General features: G+C 39.0%; 1 protein-coding gene across 3 annotated transcripts in view; it reads left to right on the top strand.

Annotated features, from left to right (window-relative positions):
- Positions 1-13329, top strand: part of LOC128125349 (vomeronasal type-2 receptor 116-like) — a 47927-nt gene extending 34598 nt beyond the window's left edge. For 2 of the 3 annotated variants that reach the window (XM_052762686.1, XM_052762685.1), the window contains exons 5-6: positions 8524-8644; positions 12425-13329. In XM_052762686.1, coding sequence (XP_052618646.1) covers positions 8524-8644; positions 12425-13329 — 1026 coding nt within the window. The remainder of the gene's footprint in view (positions 1-8523; positions 8645-12424) is intronic. The other variant, XM_052762687.1, reaches the window with a different exon arrangement.
- Positions 13330-23753: the final 10424 nt, after the last annotated feature.

Below are 23753 nucleotides of genomic sequence, written 5' to 3'. Positions count from 1 at the left end.
TAAAATACCTTGGTTTAACTCTAAATAAGCAAGCGTAGGACCTGTATGAAAAGAACTTTAAGTCCCTGAAGAAAGAAATTGAAGAAGATGTCTGAAAATGGAAAGATCTCCCTTGCTCATGGATAAGTAGTATTAACATAGTAAAAACGGCAATCTTACCAAAAGCAATCTACAGATTCAATGCAATCCCCATCAAAATACCAACACAATTCTTCACAGACCTGGAAAGAACAATACTTAACTTTATATGGAAAAACAAAAAACCCAGAATAGCTGAAATAATTCTGTGCAATAAAATAACCTCTAGAGGCATCATGATCCCTGACTTCAAGCTCTACTATAGAGCTACAGTTATAAAAAACAGCTTGGTACTGGCATAAAAACTGACATGTGGACCAATGGAACCTAAGTGAAGACCCTGACATTAATCCACACCTGTGAACATATTATTTTTGACAAAGAAGCCAAAACTGTACAACGGAAAAAAGAAAGCATCTTCAACAAATGGTGCTGGCATAACTGGATGTCAACATGTAGAAGACTACAGATAGATCCATATCTGTCACCGTGCACAAAACCTGAGTCCAAGTGAATCAAAGACCTCAACATTAATCCAGCTACTCTAAACCTGATAGAAGAGAAAGTAGGAATTAGTCTTGAACTCATTGGCATCAGAGGTCACTTCCTAAATATAACACCAGTAGCACAGACACTGAAAGCAACAATTAATAAATGGGACCTCTTGAAACTGAGAAGCTTTTGTAGGGCAAAGGACACAGTCAATAAGACAAAATGACAGCCTACAGAATGGGAAAAGATCTTCACCAACCCCACATCTGACAGAGAGTTGATATACAGAATATACAAAGAACTCAAAAGTTTAGACATCAAAATTCCCAAGAGTACAATTAAAAATGGGCTATAGAGCTAATCAGAGAATTCTCAACAGAAGAAGCTCAAATGGCTGAAAGACATTTAAGGAATTGCTCAACATCTTTAATCATCAGGGAAATGCAAGTCAAAATGACTCTGAGATACCATCTTACACCTGTCAGAATGGCTAAGATCAGAAATACTGAAGACAGCTTATGTTGGAGAGGATGTGGAGCAAGGGGAATACTCCTACACTGTTGGTGGGAATGCAAGCTTGTACAGCCACTTCGGAAATCAATATGGCACTTTCTTAGAAAATTGGGGATCAACCTCCCTCAATATCAACCTCCCAGCTATACCACTCTTGGCCATATACTTAAGGAATATTCAATCATACCACAAGGACACACGCTCAACTATGTTCATAGCAGCATTATTTGTAATAGCCAGAACCTAGAAACAACCTAGATGCCCATCAACTAAAGAATGGATAAATAAAATGTGATACAGATACACAATAGAGTACTACTCAGCAGAGAAAAACAATGACATAATGAGGTGTGCAGGCAAATGGATGGAACTAGAAAATATCATCCTGAGTGAGGTAACCCAGATTCAGAAAGACAAACATGGTATGTACTCACTCATAAGTAGATACTAGATGTAAACAGAAGATAACCAGACTGCAACTCACAACTCCAGGGAGGCTGCCTAGTAAAGAGGACCCTAAGAAAGACACAGGGATCACCCAGCGACAGAGAAATGGAAGAGATCTACAGGAGCAAACTGGACATGAGGGGGAAGTAATGGAGGACAAGGGAGGGGGAAAGTGAGCTTAGGGGAATGGGAGGTCCCAGCTGGATCAGGAACAGAGTGAGAGAACAAGGAAAGAGATATGATGATAAATGAAGACCTAATGGGAATGGGAAGAAGCAGAGTGCTAGAGAGGTCCCCAGAAATCCACAAAGATACCTCCACTATAGACTACTGGCAATGGTCAAGAGAGTGCCTGAGATGACGTACTCTGATGATCAGATGGCTGAACACCCTAACTGTCATGATAGAACTCTCATCCAGTGACTGGTGGAAGCAGATGTAGAGATCCACAGCTAATTCCCAGGTGGAGTTCCAGGAATCCAACCTGCGAGAGAGAGAGAGAGAGAGTAGGGATGATATGAGCAAGAGATATCGAGACCATGATTGTAAAAAGCACAGGGACAAATAGCCAAACTAGTGGAAACACACGAACTGTGAATTAATAGCTGAGGAGCCCCCATGGAACTGGACCAGGCTCTCTGAATAAGTGAGACAGTTGATAAGCTTGAACTGTTTGGGAGCCCCCCACCCACTACCCCGCAGCAGTGGGACTGGGACCTGTCCTTGATTCATGGGCTGGCTTTTTGGAACCTAGGGTCTATTTTGAGACACTTTGCTCAGCCTTGGTGTAGGGAGGAGGCGACTGGATCTGCCTAAACTGAATCTACCAGGCTGGACTGAATCCCCAGGGCAGACCTTACCTTGGAGGAGGTGGGAATGGGGGGTGGATTGGGGGGGAAGGCTCGGGGATGGGAGGAAGGAGGACAGGGGAATCCCTGGCTGATATGTAAAATTAAATTAATTATAAAATAAAAATATTTATAAAAAAAACAATCCCAGCACTTGGGAGGCAGAGCCAGGCAGATCTCTGTGAGTTTGAGGCCAGCCTGGGCTACAGACTGAGTTCCAGGAAAGGCACAAAGCTACACAGAGAAACCCTGTCTCGAAAAACCAAAATAAATAAATAAATAAAATAAAATAAATTAAAAAATTAAAAAAACCTCCATATACTCGGGATTTGCTATCCGGAGACTCTAGGCTTGAGGCCTCAGGGCTCCAGGGGCAGCCCATGTGGTCTGTTCAGGGCCCTGGAGCTGTGGTAGCATCTGATGCCCTTCCAACCTGCAGTGCCTCCTGCACTGACTCCCTGCGTTTCCAGCGTCCCAGCCCGGGGCTAGGCACTGATGGAACCATAGCGATGTTCACTCTGGCCAGGCTGCTGCATTTCCAGAAAACCAAATATTCAAGGTGAGCAGTGGAGCTGGGGGGTGGTAGACAGTGGTCAGGACGCAGTTGCAGTCATAGCCTTAAATATAAGTATGTTCAATGACATACTGAAAAAAGAATTCAAAGAATGATTATAATAATGTTCCAGAATGCCAAACAGGACACAAATCACCTTCAGGACAATGGAATGAGATTAAAAAAACTTACATGCAATAAGGAACTGAGAGAACATGTGACAGATGCATTCCTAAATGTACAAAATTATGAAAAAGTCAAACTAAAATAGGCAAAGGAAATAAAATAAATCCAAAATATCTCAGTAAAACTTTTTTCTAAAGGAATATTTAAAGTTGAAGACAAGTTGGCAGACTTGAAGACAAGGCAGAAGAATTAGAAAACTGAAATTGTGACAAAGATAAAAATTAGGACAAATGAAATATATATAGGACCAGGGAGGGGGATACCATTAAACAATCAAATTCACAAACAATGGGCAGAAGAGAAGAAGAAGGACTCACAATGACATCAACAATATATCCAGTAAAATACAATGGGAATTTTCCAAAATATAGTGAGACAGGTGGCCATCTTGAGGCAGGACACTTAACATCAGAAAAGAACCTTCCTGTCACACATCTTACTTAAAAGTTGATTTATACATATAAAGGAAGGAAATTGACAGTTGCAGAGAGGGAAACCAATTTCATAAAGAGGCCTCTTCTAGATAACAGCAGATTCCTTCATGAACTCTCTTAAAAGGGGAGAGTAACAGTTATGCAATCCAAGCAGTTAGAGATGTTACTGTACCCAAGAAAGTTATTTATAGTCAAAGGAGGCTGTGAGTCTCTTCATGGGTATAAACTTGAGTGTGTCTGGAATTTATCAAAACCAAAAATGGAGGCCACACTTGAGAGATATTTTCACTTAACTTGAAGTAGGAAGATCAATTTGTTACCCAGATCTTTGAGATAGGGAGATATGCCTTATAACAGGTGATGGTGGTGCATGCCTTTAATCTGAGCACTTGAGAGTCAGAGGCAGAGGGATCTTTGTGTTCTAGGCCAGCTTCTTTTACAGAGGGAGTTAGTTCCAGGACAGCCAGGGCTACAATGAGAAACCATGTCTCTAAAACAAAACCCCAAAAAAGAAGAAAAAGAAAGTCATGCCTTTAATTGGCATCTTTTAACCAGGGAAAAGACACATCTTTTATCTGGGTCTTAAGTTGGAAAGAAACAACTTTAAATTACATCATTTGATTTTGAAAATCCCACTCTGTGTTGGAAGCCTATATAGGGATACTGAAAAAGGAAACGTGTTCTTTGTCTGCTTTCTCTCACCTTGCTAGCAAGTCCATTTCTTCAATGGCATTAGAACCAACATCTATGGTATTTAAGTGTTTTCTGAAGATCAGCTGACACATTCCACATCATAGAATGAGAAGTTTCTACATTTTTGGATTGTCATTTATACCTAGTGATTGTTAGGTTAGCTAGACTGCATCCTAGAAGACATTCTAATAAATTGTGTGAATCCATATATACGTATATGTGAGAGAGAAAGTCAGAGAAACAGAGTGCGGGAGACAGAGAGACAGATTCATTCTGTAAGTTCTTTAAGGACCCTAACAAATACCCAGACAGACCAATGTTCAGTGATGTATATGAGTTATAGGAATTCATAACCACTCTAACATTTCTATGGAAGATGCTTGAAGAACTACTACACACTGAAAAGTAAGATAAATATGAGTGGTCAAGGAAGAGAAAGACAACAAGCATTAAACACCAGTTATAAAAACAAGTGTTATATACTGTATCAAATATTGCAATAACAAAAATGGACAATAATTAGCAAATAATTATCAATATAAAATCAATGTCAATCTTCACATTCTCTAATCATAATACATGAACAAAAAGATTGTTTTGTCAAACCAACATTCATTTTTTCTTCTAAAAACAAACCTTACTTACAAATGTAGAGAGATTCCTTCTGTAAATATGGAGGGAAAGAATTTTGAGGAAGTGGAACATAATAAAGTAAATAAGAGACTAAACATTTGGATGGATGTAGTGGAAAAATTCTCAAATAAACACTGACTAATATAAGTCAACAACACAACAGAAAGTTCTGTCCCTGTGACAAACATAGCTTCATTCCAGGGATACAGGGATGGTTCAGCATATGCAGGTCAGCTAAGTAAATGGGGCACATAAATAGATTCAAGCATAGGACTACATGATAATCCAAATATGTGCAGAAAGTGCTCTTAACAAAGTCCACTATCCATTCAGATTTAAAAGTTAAAAACAAAAACCTAACATAATAAAAGGAACACATCTTGACTTATTGAAGTTTTATTTTTTGTTAAATAATTTTTCCCAGCCCAATCACATAAGAAGTTATTTCTATGACAATCTTATTGACAACATTATACTATAGGAAGAGAAATTCAAAGGATTTCAATAAAAGTCCTAGTGAGGCCAGGCATATGTGGTGGTGCATGTCTATAATCAAACTCTTGGATGGAGAGGCAGGCAAAACCTTCTCAGTTTATGGCCAGTGTGGTGTACATAGTGAGTCCAAGTGAGCTAGGATTGCATATACAGACCCTCCCTCAAAAGAAATGAGCAAAAATTGGACAGTGATGATTTTTTCTAGTTACATCCACTTGCTTTAAAATTTCATGTTGTTGTTGTTTTTTGCTGCTGAGTAATTATGCAAATGTATCACATTTCCTCTATCCATTCTTTGGATGGGGGCCATCATCCTGAGTGAGTTAACCAAGACCCAGATACGGAAACATGATATGTGCTCATTCATAAACTGAACATAAGATGGAAAGCAAATGATAACACTCCACAGCCCCAGAGAAGCTAGTTAAAAAGGAGGACACTAAGAGGGACACATGAATCACCCTAGGAGGGGAAATTGCTGGAATCTCCTGGATAAACTGAGCGATGGGGACATGAGGTTTTGAGGTGGCCCAGTTGGGGGAGGATTGGAGAGGGAGAGCAATGAAGGATATATATTGAGAGAGGGGGTAATTATGGCATTATGGGGATAGGGAGAAAGCTGGTACCAGAGAAACACATAGGATTCTTCAAGAATGACCCAGCTAGGATTCCTAGAGAGGTACCTGAACTGGCCTTCTCCTATAATCATAATGGTGAGTTCCCTAATTGTATCATGGAGTCTTCATCTAGTAACTATGGAAGCAGATGATTAGATGCACAGACAAGCACTCAGCCAATCTCTGGGAGTCCAGTTGAATAGAGGAGGGATTATATGAGCAAGTGAGGTCAAGATCATGACAGGTCAACCCACAGAGACAGCTGACCAGAGTAGTGGAAGCTGAGGGAATCTAGACCAACAGCTAAGGAGCCTTCATGGGACTTACCTAATTCCTGTGCATGTGGGTAATAAATGTATAGCTTGGTCTGTTTGTAGTCCCTTTCAGTGGGACCAAGATCTGTCATTGGCATATAAGCTGTCTTTTAAGAACCTATTCCCTATGGTGGGATTAATCACCCAGCTTGATGCAGGGGGGTGGAGCTTGGTCCTTCCTAAACTTGGTATGCCATGCTATTTTGACTCCCATGGAAGGCCTTACCCTTTCTGAGGAGTGGGTGTTGTAGCAGAGAGGAATGGTGGAGAGGGAACTGGATAAGAGGAGGGAGGGGAAACTGTGGTTGGCAAATAAAATAAATAATTTAATGAAGAATAAAAACAAAATTGGATGAGCAGATACGTTTTCTCCACTCATCTTCAAAATATCCTTAATATCATAACAAGTACAAAAAATGTAAACATGAAATACATAAATAAGGCAAGGAATGTGCCCACTTGTAGCTTACACCTTTAATTCCAGCATTTGGGAGACAGTAGAGGAGGATCTCTATGTGATCTTAGTTAACCTACTATATATAGTTAGTTGAGATATACCAACAATACATTGTGAAACGCTGTTTAAAGAAAACCACAACAAAAAGGAATATTTGTAGTTGATCACATTGTGGAGAACGTGAAAGAGCCCATGCATAGGAGACACTGTGGTTCTGACACAGAACTCAATACTCAACAAAGGATGGCATGTGAGCACCTAAACATCAGCAGCTGTGTTAAACAGTATATAGATCCCTATCACCAGGTTTTTGATTATATAAAGTTTTTGTATTTTAAAATTTAAGAAATCCTATAATTAACTTTAAACAATCTCACTTTTATTCCAGTTCCCCAAATATTTGCAGGCATTATAAGGCCCTTTCACCTCAGGAAACATTCCACCTTTCAGTTCAATACTTATCAGTTCAGCACTTTGTCACCAGAAATACACCAGGATCTGCCTACTTAGCTGTTTTTCTCTTTACTCTCTGTTTGTCATGCTTTGCAGTGCTATTTATTGGAGTTCATGTCTGCTGTCAGAGGTTTGAAGAGATATTTCCCATCTTTCCGATATCCATTTATCCTAGCTTGCTGCACTGTTGCTGTGATTAAACACTGACCATAAGTAAACTGAGGAGGAAGTGTTGATTAGGCTCATGGGTTACAGTAAAGGGAAGACAAGGCAGGAATCTGGATCCTTCAACTAAAGTATAGACCCTGAAGGAACATTGTCTACTGCTTTGCTCTGCTTGATTTCTCCTACAGCCCTGTCTAGGGACAGCACTACCCACAGTGGACTGGGCACTCCTACATCAATTACCCATTAATAAAATGCATAAATAGTATGACAGCATGCTAGTTCAACGGAGAGAAATATTTTAGTTAAGCTTCCCTCTAACTTTTTAATGTACTTTTTGTCAAGGTGATGAAATTAACTAAAAAAATCAGTTTGCAAGCTCTATGGTGTTTGCCCAGAGCAAAAAACCCATTCTTATTCCTAAATTTCTAAGATTGGGAAGCTACTCAACTTACATCAGATTTTTTTCATACATTTGCTTGTAGCGTGAATCTTAAAAGTTTTTATTAATAAAATCAAACTTAAGGCAAGTTATTGGGGTAAACACTGGAAGATCAGAGAGACAGAACAATCCACAGCTAACCTCACCTGGCCAACTTCTCAAATGATCTTGTTTCCTCAGACTAGAAGCCTCTGTGTCCTCATATTCGAATGGCTCTCAGCTGAATTGTGCTGCTCAAAACCTAAAAACTTAACTAGCCAAATGTTTCTTGTTCCTGGTCCTCACGCCTTATATACCTTTCTGCTTTCTACCACCACTCCCTGGGATTAAAGGCTCACTTTCTGGGATTAAAGGCATTAGTCAACATGCTTGACTGTATCCTTGAACACATGGATTTCTGCCTAGCTCTGCCTCCCAAGTGCTGGGATTAAAGGCGTGTGCTACCATTGCCTATCCTCTATGTTTAATATTGTGGCTGTTCTGTCTCTGACCCCAGATAAGCTTATTAGGGTGGTCAATATTTCAGGGAACACAATGCCATCACATTTGTTTGTTTGGCATTATAAAATATACTAAGTTTAATGTGGTCACTCATTTGGTATATATAAAATAAACTTATTGATATTTCAACATACTAATATAATTTTGTTATGGAAGAAGTAAGTAAAACTCCTTATATCAGCATGTGTCTAATTTTCCTCAGATGCCCTCTGTGTGCAGTGCTGATTGTGGTCCTGGATTCAGAAAATTCTTTCAGGAGGGAATTGCAGCCTGCTGTTTTGATTGCATCCCCTGCCCAGAAAATGAAGTTTCTAATGAGACAAGTGAGTGTTTGCTGCTGAGATAAATCTTTCACATAGATCATCCTCTCCCAAACATACTGGGATGATCAAAGGTTCTAAAAGGCCACTGCACAAATAAATCATAGCATTTTCCCAAGTTAGTTTTGATAGGACCATGATCATTAACAATGTCACTTTAAGGAACATGTTATGCCATGACATACATCTTTGACTCATTGAAAATTCATGGTAGGTGGCCTTTTCTCATAGAAATTTTGATTATCAAGCCACAATGTGAGGGAATCCCATAGAAGGTCTTTATTAGTGACTAATCTCCTTTGAAACTACAAGTAGATTAGATTCCAATCCTGAAACTTTATTAATATTTATTTTTTATATTTACATGTTTGTTTGCATCACTACATAAGTTTATAAGTTGATAGGCACCATGTGTATGCAGGGAATCAATGGAGAACAGACTAAGGCTTCTGATCCCTTGAACTCTGCTATGTGGGTTCTAGAAACCAAATATAAACCCTCTGTCTCTGTAAGATTAATGAAGAGTGGAAACAAATTCTTGGGAAATTATAAGAAACTGTTTAGTATGATACAAAGGATTTCAAGCTATATCCAGAGACCCCCCCTTTCAAAGCATCATTGTGATTTGAAATCTAGAGGAGTGTGGAGAATTGTTACCACATAAAGTAGAAAATATGAAGTACTATAATCAGAATTTTTATATATAGTATAGTTAATAAAGTAAAAAGTAGAATACACAATGGTTTTTTATGATAGCAACTAGCTACAGTTATCCAAATGGTGTTGTCACCTGCACAGCCCATGTTAGTCAAATGATTATTTAGAGATAGTTATATAAAAATGGCAGATGCTTATGTTTTCTTTCTTGTTGCCTATCATCCTGTATAATGAAAGTTCTTAAAGAACATTTATGGCCAGTAAAACAGTTCAGAAGTTAAATCCCTTTCTACTAAAGCTGATGACCCATGTAATAGAAAGATGCTGCCAAGTCTTAGAGGTTGTGTTCTGATCCCTATGCACTTCCACATACAACTTACTGCAACTTACTTAAATCAACTCTAAAGAAATTGTTTTACGTATGAAACATATAAGAATAAAGGGTATTTAAACAATAAATACATCAAAAATTAAAGAAAATATTTTTATTATTTCTTTAATTATGTTTATATGTGTGAAATGGGTGGTTATGTATACACAATTGCATGTGCATGTGAAAGGCATCCAAGGCCCCTGTAGTTAGAGTTATAGTCAGTTGTGAGACACCTGACATGGGTCTTCAGAACTGAATTCAGTTCTTCTGCAAGAGCAGCATATTCTCTTCACTACTGAGAAAAATTTCTATTCCTTGAAAAAAATAACTAGTTACATGTGTCCATAAATGCATTGTTCTAGATAAAAAGACTTGAAACCTAGAAGCACATCATGACTCTATGCAATTATCCAATGATTCAGAGCAATTGTATTCAAGTTTCTTAAACTTTCCATGGTGGAGACTGCAACTTATGGATGGGATATTATTCCTCCAAACAAACATACTGTCCTATCACTCTTGCTTGAGTGTTCTTCTTTTATTGTGATCATGGTGTTATATCAATATCTACTTCGCACTTGAGTACACTCACAAAATCTGAGACTCACATAGATGGAAATTAGTGAAAGAGGAAGAAAGGTGGTTGTCTGTTCCCAAAGGTGATAGAATCAAGAAGAAGGGCTTTTTGATGGTAAGTATGTACAGAGGTTCTGCCTTCAGGAGGGGATTACTGCTTCTTATGAACAAGACTCAGGGACAAACCATCCTACTGCCAGATAAGGACACAACTGGGGACATATTTATTTGATTAATTATTTTTGCATTTATAAACATAAAAATTATATTTATGTAACATTCTTCTTTCACTCTCACCCTCCTACTTCCCCCATATAAACCCAATCACTCTCATATTAGAGCTCTGTTGTTACTTTTGCATGTACATACATATACATATATACACACACACAACTTACTAATTATGAAGGAACTTTAGTTACAATAAGCATGGAAATATGGTTCTAGAAAGCCCTGCCTTTCTTCCCCATTCCCTTTGCCTTGCTAAAATCATGAGATTACAGTGATAGTTTGAATGAAATTGGCCCTATTAGAGGGTGTGGTGTTGTTGGAGAAGGTGTGGTCTTATTGGAGGATTTGTGCCACTGTGGAGGACGACTTTGAGGCCTCTTATATGCTTAAGTCATACCAAGTGAGAGGGTTTTCTTCCTGTTGTCTATGGATCAAAGATGTAAAATATTCAGCTTCTTCTCCAGAACTATGTCTGCATGCTTAGCACCATGCCCCCCCATGCTGATAATGGACTGAGCCTTTGAACTATAAGCCACTCAATCAAATGTTTTCCTTTGTAAGAGCTACTGGGGTCATGGTTCTCTTTACAGCAATAGAAATGCTAAATAAAGCTATTATATTCCTAAAGCTATTCACCAGTGTCTATTCCCTTATTTGGCCACTTCCTCCTCCTGAGGCTGACTATCAAAGCCCAGCTATCAAAGTATTGAAGTCCAGCTTCCAAAAACTCTGTTGTGTCTGTCCTAATTAAACTGTCCAATCAAAATTAAACACTTCAGCCTAACCAGGGGTTTCCCTTTCATCTTTATAAGCTGCCATTTTCCAAGAGGCCATGTCTGTGTCTTCTCTATCCAGAGCAGTTCTTTGTCCTCCATGGCCAAAAACCTTTCCCCCCCGCTTTCTTATTGTTTTCCTCTTCTCCTTCATTCTCTATCTCCTATTTTTGTCTCCTATTCCCTGCTCATTGTTCTTTGGGTCAAATCAATCTACTTTGTGTTGGCATGTCATGTGTGAATTCTAAGTGTTCCTACAGATTATGTTTAGTATTTCTTCTATGTCAATGGGTTTGGGCTAGTAAATTCAAACTAGAAAACATATCACATAAAGTGTCCCAATAGAAGACACAGTCCCCATTTATTACAGGAAGAACATAAATAAAACAGACAGAAAGACATCAGGAGTCACTACAATCATGGTATCTGAGACTTTAAAATACACTCTGTGCAAAATAATGGTTAATGATTTTACCCTCTGTCAATTCACCAGTGCTGTGGGATGTTCTGTATGGCAAATGTGTTGCTGATTGGTCAATAAATAAAACACTGATTGGCCATTGGCTAGGCAGAAAGTATAGGCGGGACAAGGAGGAGAATAAAGCTGGGAAGTAGAAGGCTGAGTCAGAGAGACACTGCCAGCCACCACCATGACAAACAGCATGTGAAGATGCTGGTAAGCCACGAGCCATGTGGCAAGGTATAGATTAATGGAAATGGATTAATTTAAGCTATAAGAACAGTTAGCAAGAAGCCTGCCATGGCCATACAGTTTGTAACCAATATAAGTCTCTGTGTTTACTTGGTTGGGTCTGAGTGGCTGTGGGACTGGGAGGTGATAGAGATTTGTCCTGACTGTGGACCAGGCAGGAAAACTCTAGCTACACACCAGTTTAAGTCATGTACTGAAAATATCTGTACTTTCTGATAACATAACAAATGGCATCATCAACACATAGTAAATTAGACAATACACTGTGTGTTTGGTTTCATTCCCCATAAAGATAATGAATGAGTATTATGCAATGGAAGCATTTTTATTCAGCAATGTCCTTCGACTCCATCCTCAGAAACAAATGCAGATAGTGCAATGCTTCTTCAGCACATTAAATTGAAATATCCAGTCAATAAATGGCTAAAGCTGCATTAATCATACTTTCCTTTCTCCATCAGATGTGGAAAAATGTATGAGGTGTCCAGAGGACCAGTATGGCAACAGAGAGCAGAACCAGTGCATTCCCAAATCTGTGGTCTTTCTGACCTATGAAGACCCCTTGGGAATGACTCTTGCCTCAATAGCCTTGTGCTTCTCTGCATTCACAGTGCTTGTTCTTGCAGTCTTTGTCAAGCACCATGACACTCCCCTTGTGAAGGCACACAATCAGAATCTTAGTTACATCTTGCTTATCTCACTTATGTTTTGTTTCTTGTGCCCCTTGCTCTTCATTGGCCATCCCAACTCAGCTACCTGTATTCTACAGCAAATCATATTTGGAGTTGTATTCACTGTGGCTATTTCCACTGTGCTGGCCAAAACAGTGACTGTCCTTTTGGCTTTCATAGTCATAGCCCCTGGAAGAAGGATGAGGTTCTTCATGATTTCAAGGGCACCCAACTACATCATTGCCATATGTACCCTTATCCAAATTATTCTCTGTGCAATCTGGCTGCTAGTTTCTCCTCCCTTTATTGACACTGATGCACAATCTGAGCATGGCCAAATCATCATTGTGTGCAACAAGGGCTCAGTTACTGCATTCTACTGTGTCTTGGGATACCATGGCTCCCTTGCCTTAATAATCTTTATTGTGGCTTTCTTGGCCAGGAATCTCCCTGACAAATTTAATGAAGCCAAATTGCTGACCTTCAGCATGTTATTGTTCTGCAGTGTCTGGGTCACCTTTCTCCCTGTCTACCACAGCACCAAGGGCAAGGTCATGGTGATGGTGGAGGTCTTCTCCATTTTATCCTCAAGTGCAGGTCTGCTGGGATGCATCTTTATCCCCAAGTGCTACATAATTTTGTTCCAATCAGAGAGAAATTCTCTTCAAACGTTAAGGGAGAAAACATCTTCCTGAACACTCATTTCATAAATTGTTACTGAAAAATATAGTGATGGTACAGAGACACCTGTTGTGATACAATGCAAGATGTATGCATCAGCTATCAATTCTCATTGTTTCTTCTAATGATAATGCCTAGGAATGTCATGTATATTACTTTTCTGTACATTGTATCCTATAATCTTCCACTCAAACACTTTTTTACAAGACCTGTTTCCTGGATATTAGTGCATAAGGGATGTGTTCTTTTATTTCTCTAATACAAAGTAATATTTGAAGTAATTCTTTTGATATTTGAATTAATGTTTGACTTTTAATGTAAGAGAAAACTGAGAAAGCTTGTAGTAGAGGGAATGAATATTTGCAGATGATGAAATTAATTACCCCTTGTGGAGATGATAAGAGACTGCTGTTGCATACTAGGAGTTAGAGGAGTAAAACTTAGGAGAAAGAAAGATGTTTTGCTAAATAGATAAAAATAATATTGTGAAAGATGGGGAGATGTATCAGCATTTAAAATCATGTGCTGCTTTTTCAAAGGAGATGAGTTCACTATCAAATCCATGCATCTTGCCATTCATAGGCACCTATAACAATAGTGCCAATGGATCAGATGCCTTTTCTGTCTCTCAAGAACACCTACACACAGGTGTGCACATAAGAGCACACCCAAAAAACACACATACACGTAATTGAAATTAAATGAAAATTTTAAATTGAAGTTTACATAGCACTACAATGGAACACTGGTTTTCTTTCTTTCCCATTCATTGAAAATAGATTTTCTTTCACATAATATCCCCTGATTATGGTTTCCCCTCTAGCTCCTTAAAGCTCCTCCAAGATCCTACCCACATCACTTCCTATCTGAATCCACCCCATTTCTACCCCTCATTGGAAAAAAGTAAGGTTTCTAGGGGATAATAATAAAAACATACTATGATAAAGAAAATCTAACACATTGGAATTGGTCAAAATCGGCAAACATAAGAAAAAGAGCCCAAGAGAAGGCATGAGAATTAAACACATGTGTTTGTACATTCAGGAATTCCCCCCCCCAAAGCTTCCCTTGAACCATCACATATATTCTAGCAATGTGTAGCTTAAAATTGAGTAGAAGAGACAGGCGTGGCGGCGGCCGGCAGAGGCAGGTTGGCCCAGCAGCGGCCCGCAGAGGCAGACAGGCCCGGCGGGAGGCAGCCAAAACACAGTTGCAATAAAGACCAGAAACTGAGCTTTTACCCGCTGAAGAGTTAGTGAAAACAAGCTCTTAATCAGGAGCTTGGAACAGGGACGTCTTTAATCTCAACACCTGGGGAAGAAGCTATCTCTGTGGGACAGAACCAGAACGGATCTGAACACTCTGTCTGAGGCCAAACCAGGGCCCAGCTGCTGATCCTGCAAAACCCAACAACTTGGAGGTGTTGGTGAGACTACCCTGCTCAGCTGAAATCCATCTGGGAGAGGATTCAGATCCCTACAGTTTGAAATCTGAGGAAATACCAGAATCATAAGTATATACTTCACCCACTGAGATCAACTGCTCCCAAAGAAACAGCCCAACAGCACCAATTTAACCAAGAACTCCTAGTGAACCAAGACTAAAAATTAGAACAAGAGAGGCACTTTCAGACACAGATACCCCCTGCACCAAGCAGAGGAAGAGATGAGTAGACACCAGTGCAAAAATACAGGCAACAACATAAAGACCTATATGGCAACATCAGAAACCTAGTGATTCTACACCTGCAACACCTGAACATACCAAGACAGAAGAAACAGAAGTAATCAATCCTAAAAATGACTTTAAGAAGATGATAGAGGTCCTTAAAGAGGAAGTAAAAAAAATCCCTTAAAGAAATGAAAAAAAAAAACGAACAAAAAATTGGAAGAAATCATAGAAAGCCAAGAAAAAGCAATTAAACAGATGAAAGAAACATTCCAAGATCTGAAAAATGAATTTGAGACAATAAAGAAAACACATGCTGAGGGAATGCTTGAAATAGAAATCCTGACTAAACGAACAGGAACTACAGAAACAAGTATAACCAACCAAATGCAAGAGATGGAACAGAGAATCTTTGATGCTGAAGACACAATAGAGAAACAAGATTCATCAGTCAAAGAAAACACTAAAGACAAAAAAGTCATAACACAAAATGTGCAAGAAATTTGGGACACCATGAAAAGACCAAACCTAAGAATAATAGAGATAGAAGAAGAAGAATACCAACTCAAAGGCACAGAAAATATATTCAACAAAATCATAGAAGAAAACTTTCCTAACCTAAAGAAAGAAATACCTATGAAGATACAAGAAGCTTACAGAACACCAAATAGGCTGGATCCCCAAAAAAAGTCCCCTTGCCACATAATAATCAAAACACTAAACACATAGAACAAAGAAAAAATATTAAGAGCTGCAAAGGAAAAAGACCAAGTAACATATAAAGGCAAACCCATCAGAATAACACCAGACTTCTCAATAGAGACTATGAAAGCTAGAAGGTCCTGGACAAATCTTATGCAGACACTAAGAGACCATGGATGCCAACCCAGACTATTATACCCAGCAAAACTCTCAATCACCATAGGCAGAGTAAACAAAATATTCCATGATAAAACCAGATTTAATCAATACCTGTCCACAAACCCAGCCCTACAGAAAGCGCTAGAAGGGAAAATTCAACCCAAAGAAGCTAAACACATCTATGAAAACTCAGGCAATAGATAATCCCACACCAACATACACCAAAGAAGGACAACACAACACAACCACACAAAAAATAACAGGAATTAACAATCACTGGTCATTAATATCCATCAATATCAATGGTCTCCACTCACCTATAAAAAGACACAGGCTAACAGAATGGATAAGAAAACAGGACCCATCCATCTGCTGCATACAAGAAACACACCTTAACTTCAAAGACAGACACTATCTCAGAGTGAAGGGCTGGGAAAAGGCTTTCCAAGCAAATGGACCTAAGAAACAAGCTGGTGTAGCTATCCTAATATCTAATAAAATAGACTTCACACTAAAATCAATCAAAAGAGATCAGGATGGACATTGCATATTTATCACAGGAAAAATCCACCAAGATGAAGTCTCGATTTTAAACATTTATGCCCCAAATACAAAAGCACCCACATTCATAAAAGAAACACTACTAAAGCTTAAAACACACATCAAACCCCACACATTAGTAGTGGGAGATTTCAACACACCACTCTCACCAAAAGAAAGATCTACCAGACTGAAACTTAACAAAGAAATGAAGGACCTAACAGATGTTATGACACAAATGAACTTAATAGATATCTACAGAACATTCCATCCTAACACAAAAGAATGTACCTTCTTCTCAGCACCCCATGGAACCTTCTCAAAAATTGACCATATGCTTGGCCACAAAACAAATCTCAACAGATACAAAAAAAATTGGAATAACCTCCTGTATCTTATCGGACCACCATGCCTTAAAGTTAGACTTGAACAGCAACAAAAATAATAGAAAGCCTACAAACTCATGGAAACTGAATAATGCCCACCTGAAACATCAATGGGTCAAGGAAGAAAAAAGAAAGAAAAGTCCAACACCCTTTCATGATAAAGGTCTTAGAAAGATCAGGAATAAAAGGAACATTCCTAAACATAATAAAGGCAATTTATAGCAAGCCAACAGCAAATATTAAATTAAATGGAGAGAAACTCAAAGCGATACCATTAAATTCAGGAACAAGACAAGGCTGTCCACTCCCCCCATATTTATTCAATATAGTACTAGAAGTTCTAGCTAGAGCAATAAGACAACAAAAGGAGATCAAAGGGATACAAATTGGAAAGGAAGAAGTCAAACTTTCACTATTTGCAGATGATATGATCGTATACATAAGTGACCTTAAAAACTCTACCAGGGAACTCTTACAGCTGATAAACACCTTCAGTAAAGTGGCAGGATACAAGGTCAACTCAAAAAAATCAGTAGTGCTCCTATACACAAATGATAAAAGGGCTGAGAAAGAAGCCAGAGAAACATCACCCTTTACAATAGCCACAAATAATATAAAATACCTTGGGATAACACTAACTAAACAAATGAAGGACCTTTTTGATAAGAACTTTAAATCTCTAAAGAAAGAAATTGAAGAAGATATCAGAAAATGGAAGGATCTCCCATGCTCATGGATAGGTAGGATTAACATAATAAAAATGGCAGTCTTACCAAAAGCAATCTACAGATTCAATGCAATCCCCATGAAAATCCCAACACAATTTTTCACAGACTTGGAAAGAAAAATACTCAACTTCATATGGAAAAACAAAAGACCCAGGATAGCTAAAAGAATCCTATACGATAAAGCAACCTTTGGAGGCATCACCATCCCTGACCTCAAACTCTACTATAGAGCTATAGTAATAAAAACAGCTTGGTACTGGTATAAAAACCGACATACAGATCAATGGAACTGAATTGAAGTCCCTGCCATTAATCCATGCACATATGAACACCTGGTTTTTGATAAAGAAGCCAAAACTATACAATGGAAAAAAGAAAGTATCTTCAACAAATGGTGCTGGCATAACTGGATGTCAATATGTAAAAGATTACAAATAGATCCACATCTGTCACCATGCACAAAACTCAAGTCCAAGTGGATCAAGGACCTCAACATAAATCCAGTTACACTAAACTTAATAGAAAAGAAAGTAGGAAGTACTTTTGAACACATTGTCACCGGAGACCATTTCCTAAATATAACACCAACAGCACAGACCCTGAGCACAATAATTAATAAATGGGACCTCTCGAAATTGAGAAGATTTTGCAGGGTGAAATACAGGGTCAATAAGACAAAAAGACAGCCAACAGAATGGGAAAAGATCTTCACCAACCCCACATCTGACAGAGGATTGATGTCCACAGTATATAAAGAACTCAAGAAACTAGACATCAAAATACTAAACAATCCAATTAAAAAATGGGCTAAAGAGCTAAACAGAGAATTCACAAAACAAGAATCACAAATGCCTGAAAGACATTTAAAGTAATGCTCAACATCCTTAATCATCAGAGAAATGCAAATCAAAATGACTCTGAGAAACCACCTTACACCTGTCAGAATGGCTATGGTCAAAAGCACCAATGACAGTCAATGTTGGAGAGGATGTGGAGCAAAGGGAGCACTCCTCCACTGTTGTTGGGAATCCAAGCTTGTACAACTGTAGATGTATCCAACCTTCTTATTAAATAATAAACACAGAACCAATGCAAAGAAGAAAGCCAAGAGGTCAGAGCTAAGAGCTAAAACCTTACCCTTCCTCCTGCGGTGGTCCTACCTCTCCGAACCAGAGCTACCCCTGTGTTAAAGTCTTTATATAGAGTTCCTGTCCTGCCTTCTCATTGGTTGTAAACCCAACCACATGACCGCCTCCTCACAGCCTGTCTGTATAGGCCTCCAGGTTTTCCATGATTGGTATTAAGATTAAAGGCATGTGTATCCAATAATGGCTGTATCCCTGAACACACAGAGACTTACCCAGCTCTGCCTACCAAGTGCTGGAATTACAAGCATATGCTACCACTGCCCTGCTTTCCTATGGCTTGCTAATAGCTCTGACCCCCGGGCAACTTTATTTATTAACATACAAATAACATTTTAATACAAATAAAATATCACCATATACAACCACTGTGGAAATCAGTATGACAGTTTCTCAGAAAATTAGGAATCGAATTACCTCAAGACCCAGCCATACCACTCTTGGGCATATACCCAAGGAATGCTGATTCATACCATAAAGATACATGCTCAACTATGCTCATAGCAGCACTATTTGTGATAGCCAGAACCTGGAAACAACCTAGATGCCCGTCAACTGAAGAATGGATGAAGACAATGTGGTACATATACTCAATGGAGTACTACTCAGAAGAGAAAAACAATGAAAGCATGAAATTTGGAGGCAAATGGATGGAACTAGAAAAAAAATCATCCTGAGTGAGGTAACCCAAACCCAGAAAGACAAACATGGTATGTACTCACTCATAAGTGGATTCTAGATATAAAATAAAGAACAATCAGACTACAACCCACAGAACCATGGAGGCTATATATATAGCATGGAGGTCCCTAGGACGACTGTGGCTTATAATAAATTTCAGTTTTACTCAATTACTGAGCAAGCCTCAATGAAACATCTCACTATTAAGATAAGAATACATACTGTATCATACTGATAATAGAAAAATAAATAAATGAAGAAAAAAGTGAGTAGAAATTATATATATATATGTATACACACACACACACACACACACACACACACACACACACACACACATATATCTCATGACAAACCTACAAAAGTGGGACAAAGTGGGAACTCTAACATAATACTATGCAACAAGGACTTCCAAAAATGAGGTTGACTCAATTTTCTGTTTCCATCTATTTCTGGGCATGCAGTCCACCCTTAAAAGTAGTTCAATTCCCTATTGAGATTCCTTTGACAAAAAGTAAATTCTCATTAATTGGTGGTTATCAATTGAAGATTGCTTCTGGTTTAGGGATGAGGCTTGTGATCACTTCTACTCTCAGGTCTGGGACCCCAACTGGGAAAAACCCATGTTTGCAATGTTCCTGTTTCCTAGGTTCTATGATTTCTTTTATTTATCAATTCTGTTTATTTATAAGGCATTTCTTCTTTGGTGTCCTCTGTCATAGTATTTGCTCCACCCATGATCTTGGGCTATACAGGCCAAAGGATGCTGTGCTTCTTGCCATCACATGTGACCTCTTAAAAGGAAAGGGAGAGGGGCCACATTCTTCTTCTTACTGGCTTTATCTGTTGACCAGGTGCATTTGCTCACTTACAGAATAGAAGATGACTTCAGAAATTTACTTGTGTCTGAATTAGTGAGTGTATTTCTAAATTTAAATCTTAATAAATCCATGTTACCCATTAAATAGACTCACATGCTTTGACCTTAATAGTTCTCCATTCCGTCTGCCTCTTATCCTCTTTTCCTCTTTCTACTTATGCTTCCATGCTATTTTCTGTGGCTTGTAGGGAGATATGTGAAGGAGGCAACCCTTTTAAACTTAGTTTTCTTCCTCTCACCATAATGTCTGCCTGTTGATTTCTGCTTGCTATTTGTTCCTGTCTGCTGCAGAATGAAGATTCTCCGAAGATGACTGAGCAAGATGTTGATCCATGAATATAACACAAAGTAATTATAAGACATATTATTGCCTTTTTTAGAACACTAACATTTGGTTTTACTGTAGGTAAGGGTGGATCTAAACCTAGAAAGGAGAAAGTTAAGTTTAATTAACACATCCACCAGGACTTCTCAAACAGGTAATCTGGATGCTTAAGTCCGTTCTTAGAGAATCTGTGAAGTATCTCAGCTAAGATACTTCCTCCATCCAGAGATGGTCCTGGATGGATGCTGCTAATGATGATAATTACAGAAAGGACTTAAATTAGGGATTCTGGCTGTGTTACTGCACAGAAGTTTATCTAAATATTCCATTAGTACAGGGGAAATTGTGCCTAATAAATGATGGAAATGCTACAGCAACACATGAGAAATTCATAGAAGGAAATGGCTAATAAACAAAGGGCGATATCACCAAGGCTCCTTGAGCCTCAGCTTGACCCTGGCTTCTTCCAGGTAGTAGCTTGTCATAATCAGCTGAAATCCTACTTCGTATTTTTGCAGTTTGCAAAGTTCTGTTTTTTTCATTTAGCAAAGAAAAGTAGAATGTTTAATTCTCTCTAGGAAAGCAAAAAAATGTGGATAAATTTAAATTTGGAGATGACTGGAAAAATGGTAATGGTTAATTAATATTGATATTTAATCAATATTTATATAATATATAATTATAATTAATTAAATATATTTGTAATCAAAATCTATATAGATGAAAAGCTGAGGATTATTTTAACCATCTAATAGGTGTAGTCAGAAGTTTTCCTGTGTCTCAGCTGGCCAGCAGTTGGGACAAGACTCTCCCACTTGCATCCCCCAAGTAAGCACACAGAAGCTTATATTAATTATAACTGCTTGGTCGTTAGCTCAGGCTTATTACTGACTTAGCTCTTACAGTTAATTTAACCCATAATTCTTTTTTTTTATTTTTTTTCATTTTTTTTAATTTTGCAATACAATTCAGTTCTACATATCAGCCATGGATTCCCTTGTTCTCCCCCCTCACGTCCCCCTCACCTTCCCCCCAAACCCCCCCCCATTCCCATCTCCTCCAGGGCAAAGCCTTCCCCACAGACTGAGGTCAACCTGGTAGACTCAGTCCAGGTAGGTCTAGTCCCCTCCTCCGAGGCCGAGCCAAACAATCCTGCATAGGCCCCAGGTTTCAAACAGCCAACTCATGCAATGAGCACAAGATCTGGTCCCACTGCCTGGATGCCTCCCAAACAGATCAAGCCAATCAACTGTCTCACCCATTCAGAGGGCCTGATCCAGTTGGGGACCCCTCAGCCATTGGTTCATAGTTCATGTGTTTCCATTCATTTGGCTATTTGTCCCTGTGCTTTATCCAACCTTGGTCTCAACAATTCTCGCTCATATAAACCCTCCTCATTCTCGCTAATTGGATTCCCAGAGCTCCACCCAGGGCCTAGTCATGGATCTCTGCATCCAGATCCCTCAGTAGTTGGATGAGGTTTCTAGCACAACAATTAGGGTGTTTGGCCATCCCATTACCAGAGTAGGTCAGTTCGGGCTGTCTCTTGACCATTGCCAGCAGTCTGTTGTGTGGGTATCTTTGTGGATTTCTGTGGGCCTCTCTAGCACTTTGCTTCTTCCTATTCTCATGTGGTCTTCATTTACCATGGTCTCCTAGTCCTTGTTCTCCCTCTCTGTTGTTGATCCAGCTGGGATCTCCCACTCCCCCAAGCTCTCTTTCCCTCGACCCTCGCCTTTCACTACCCCCACTCATGTCCAGGCTGTTCATGTAGATCTCATTCCATTTCTCTGTCATTGGGCGATCCCTGTGTCTTTCTTGGGGTCCTGTTTTCCAGGTAGCCTCCCTGGTGATGTGAGTAGCAGACAAGCCATCCTTGTTCCATGTCTAGTATCCTGCTATGAGTGAGTACATACCATGTTTGTCTTTCTGAGTCTGGGTTACCTCACTCAGGATGATTTTTTCTAGATCCATCCATTTGTCTGCAAACCTCATGATGTCATTGTTTTTCTCTGCTGAGTAGTATTCCATTGTGTATATGTACCACATTTTGTTTATCCATTCTTCAACTGAAGGGCATCTAGGTTGTTTCCATGTTCTGGCTATTACAAACAATGCTGATATGAACATAGCTGAACAAGTGCTCTTATGGTGTGGTTGAGCATTCCTTGGGTATATACCCAACAGTGGTATAGCTGGATCTTGGGAGAGATGGATTTCCAATTTTCTAAGAAAGCGCCATATTGATTTCCAAAGTGGTTGTACAAGCTTGCGTTCCCACCAGCAGTGGAGGAGAGTTTCCCTAGCTCCACATCCTCTCCAGCATAAGGTGTCTTCAGTGTTTTTGATCTTAGCCATTCTGACAGGCGTAAGGTGATATCTCAGAGTTGTTTTGATTTGCATTTCCCTGATGATTAGGGATGTTGAGCAATTCCTTAAATGTCTTTTGGCCATTTGAGTTTCCTCTGTTGAGAATTCTCTGTTTAGTTCTATAGCTCATTTTTTAATTGGACTGTTGGGCATTTTGATGTCTAATTTCTTGAGTTCCTTATATATTCTGGATATCAGTCCTCTGTCAGATGTGGGGTTGGTGAAGATCTTTTCCCATTCTGTAGGCTGTCGCTTTGCCTTGTTGACCGTATCCTTTGCTCTACAAAAGCTTCTCAGTTTCAAGAGGTCCCATTGATTGATTGTTTCTCTCAGTGTCTGTGCTACTGGTGTTCTATTTAGGAAGTGGTCTCCTATGCCAATGCGTTCAAGACTACTTCCTACTTTCTCTTCTAGCAGGTTCAGAGTAGCTGGATTTATGTTGAGGTCCTTGATCTACTTGGACTTAAGTTTTGTGCATGGTGATAGATATGGATCTATTTGCAGCCTTCTAAATATTGATATCCAGTTTTGCCAGCACCATTTGTTGAAGATGCTTTCTTTTTTCCATTGTGCACTTTTGGCTTCTTTGTCAAAAATTATATGTTCATAGGTGTGCGTATTAATGTCAGGGTCTTCAATTCGATTCCATTGGTCCACATGTCAGTTTTTATGCCAGTACCCAGCTGTTTTTATTACTGTAGCTCTATAGTAGTGCTTGAAGTCAGGGATCATGATGCCTCCAGAAGTTGTGTTATTGTACAGGATTCCTTTGGCTATCCTGGGTTTTTTGTTTTTCCATATGAAGTTGAGTATTATTCTTTCCAGGTCTGTGAAGAATTGTGTTGGTATTTTGA

Source organism: Peromyscus californicus, unplaced genomic scaffold (assembly GCF_007827085.1).
Source record: "Peromyscus californicus insignis strain IS unplaced genomic scaffold, ASM782708v3 Scaffold_4__1_contigs__length_199733344, whole genome shotgun sequence".
Classification (NCBI taxonomy): Eukaryota; Metazoa; Chordata; class Mammalia; order Rodentia; family Cricetidae; genus Peromyscus; species Peromyscus californicus.
Note: the sequence above shows the minus strand (reverse complement) of the source record. Positions and strands in the feature narration are given on the sequence as shown.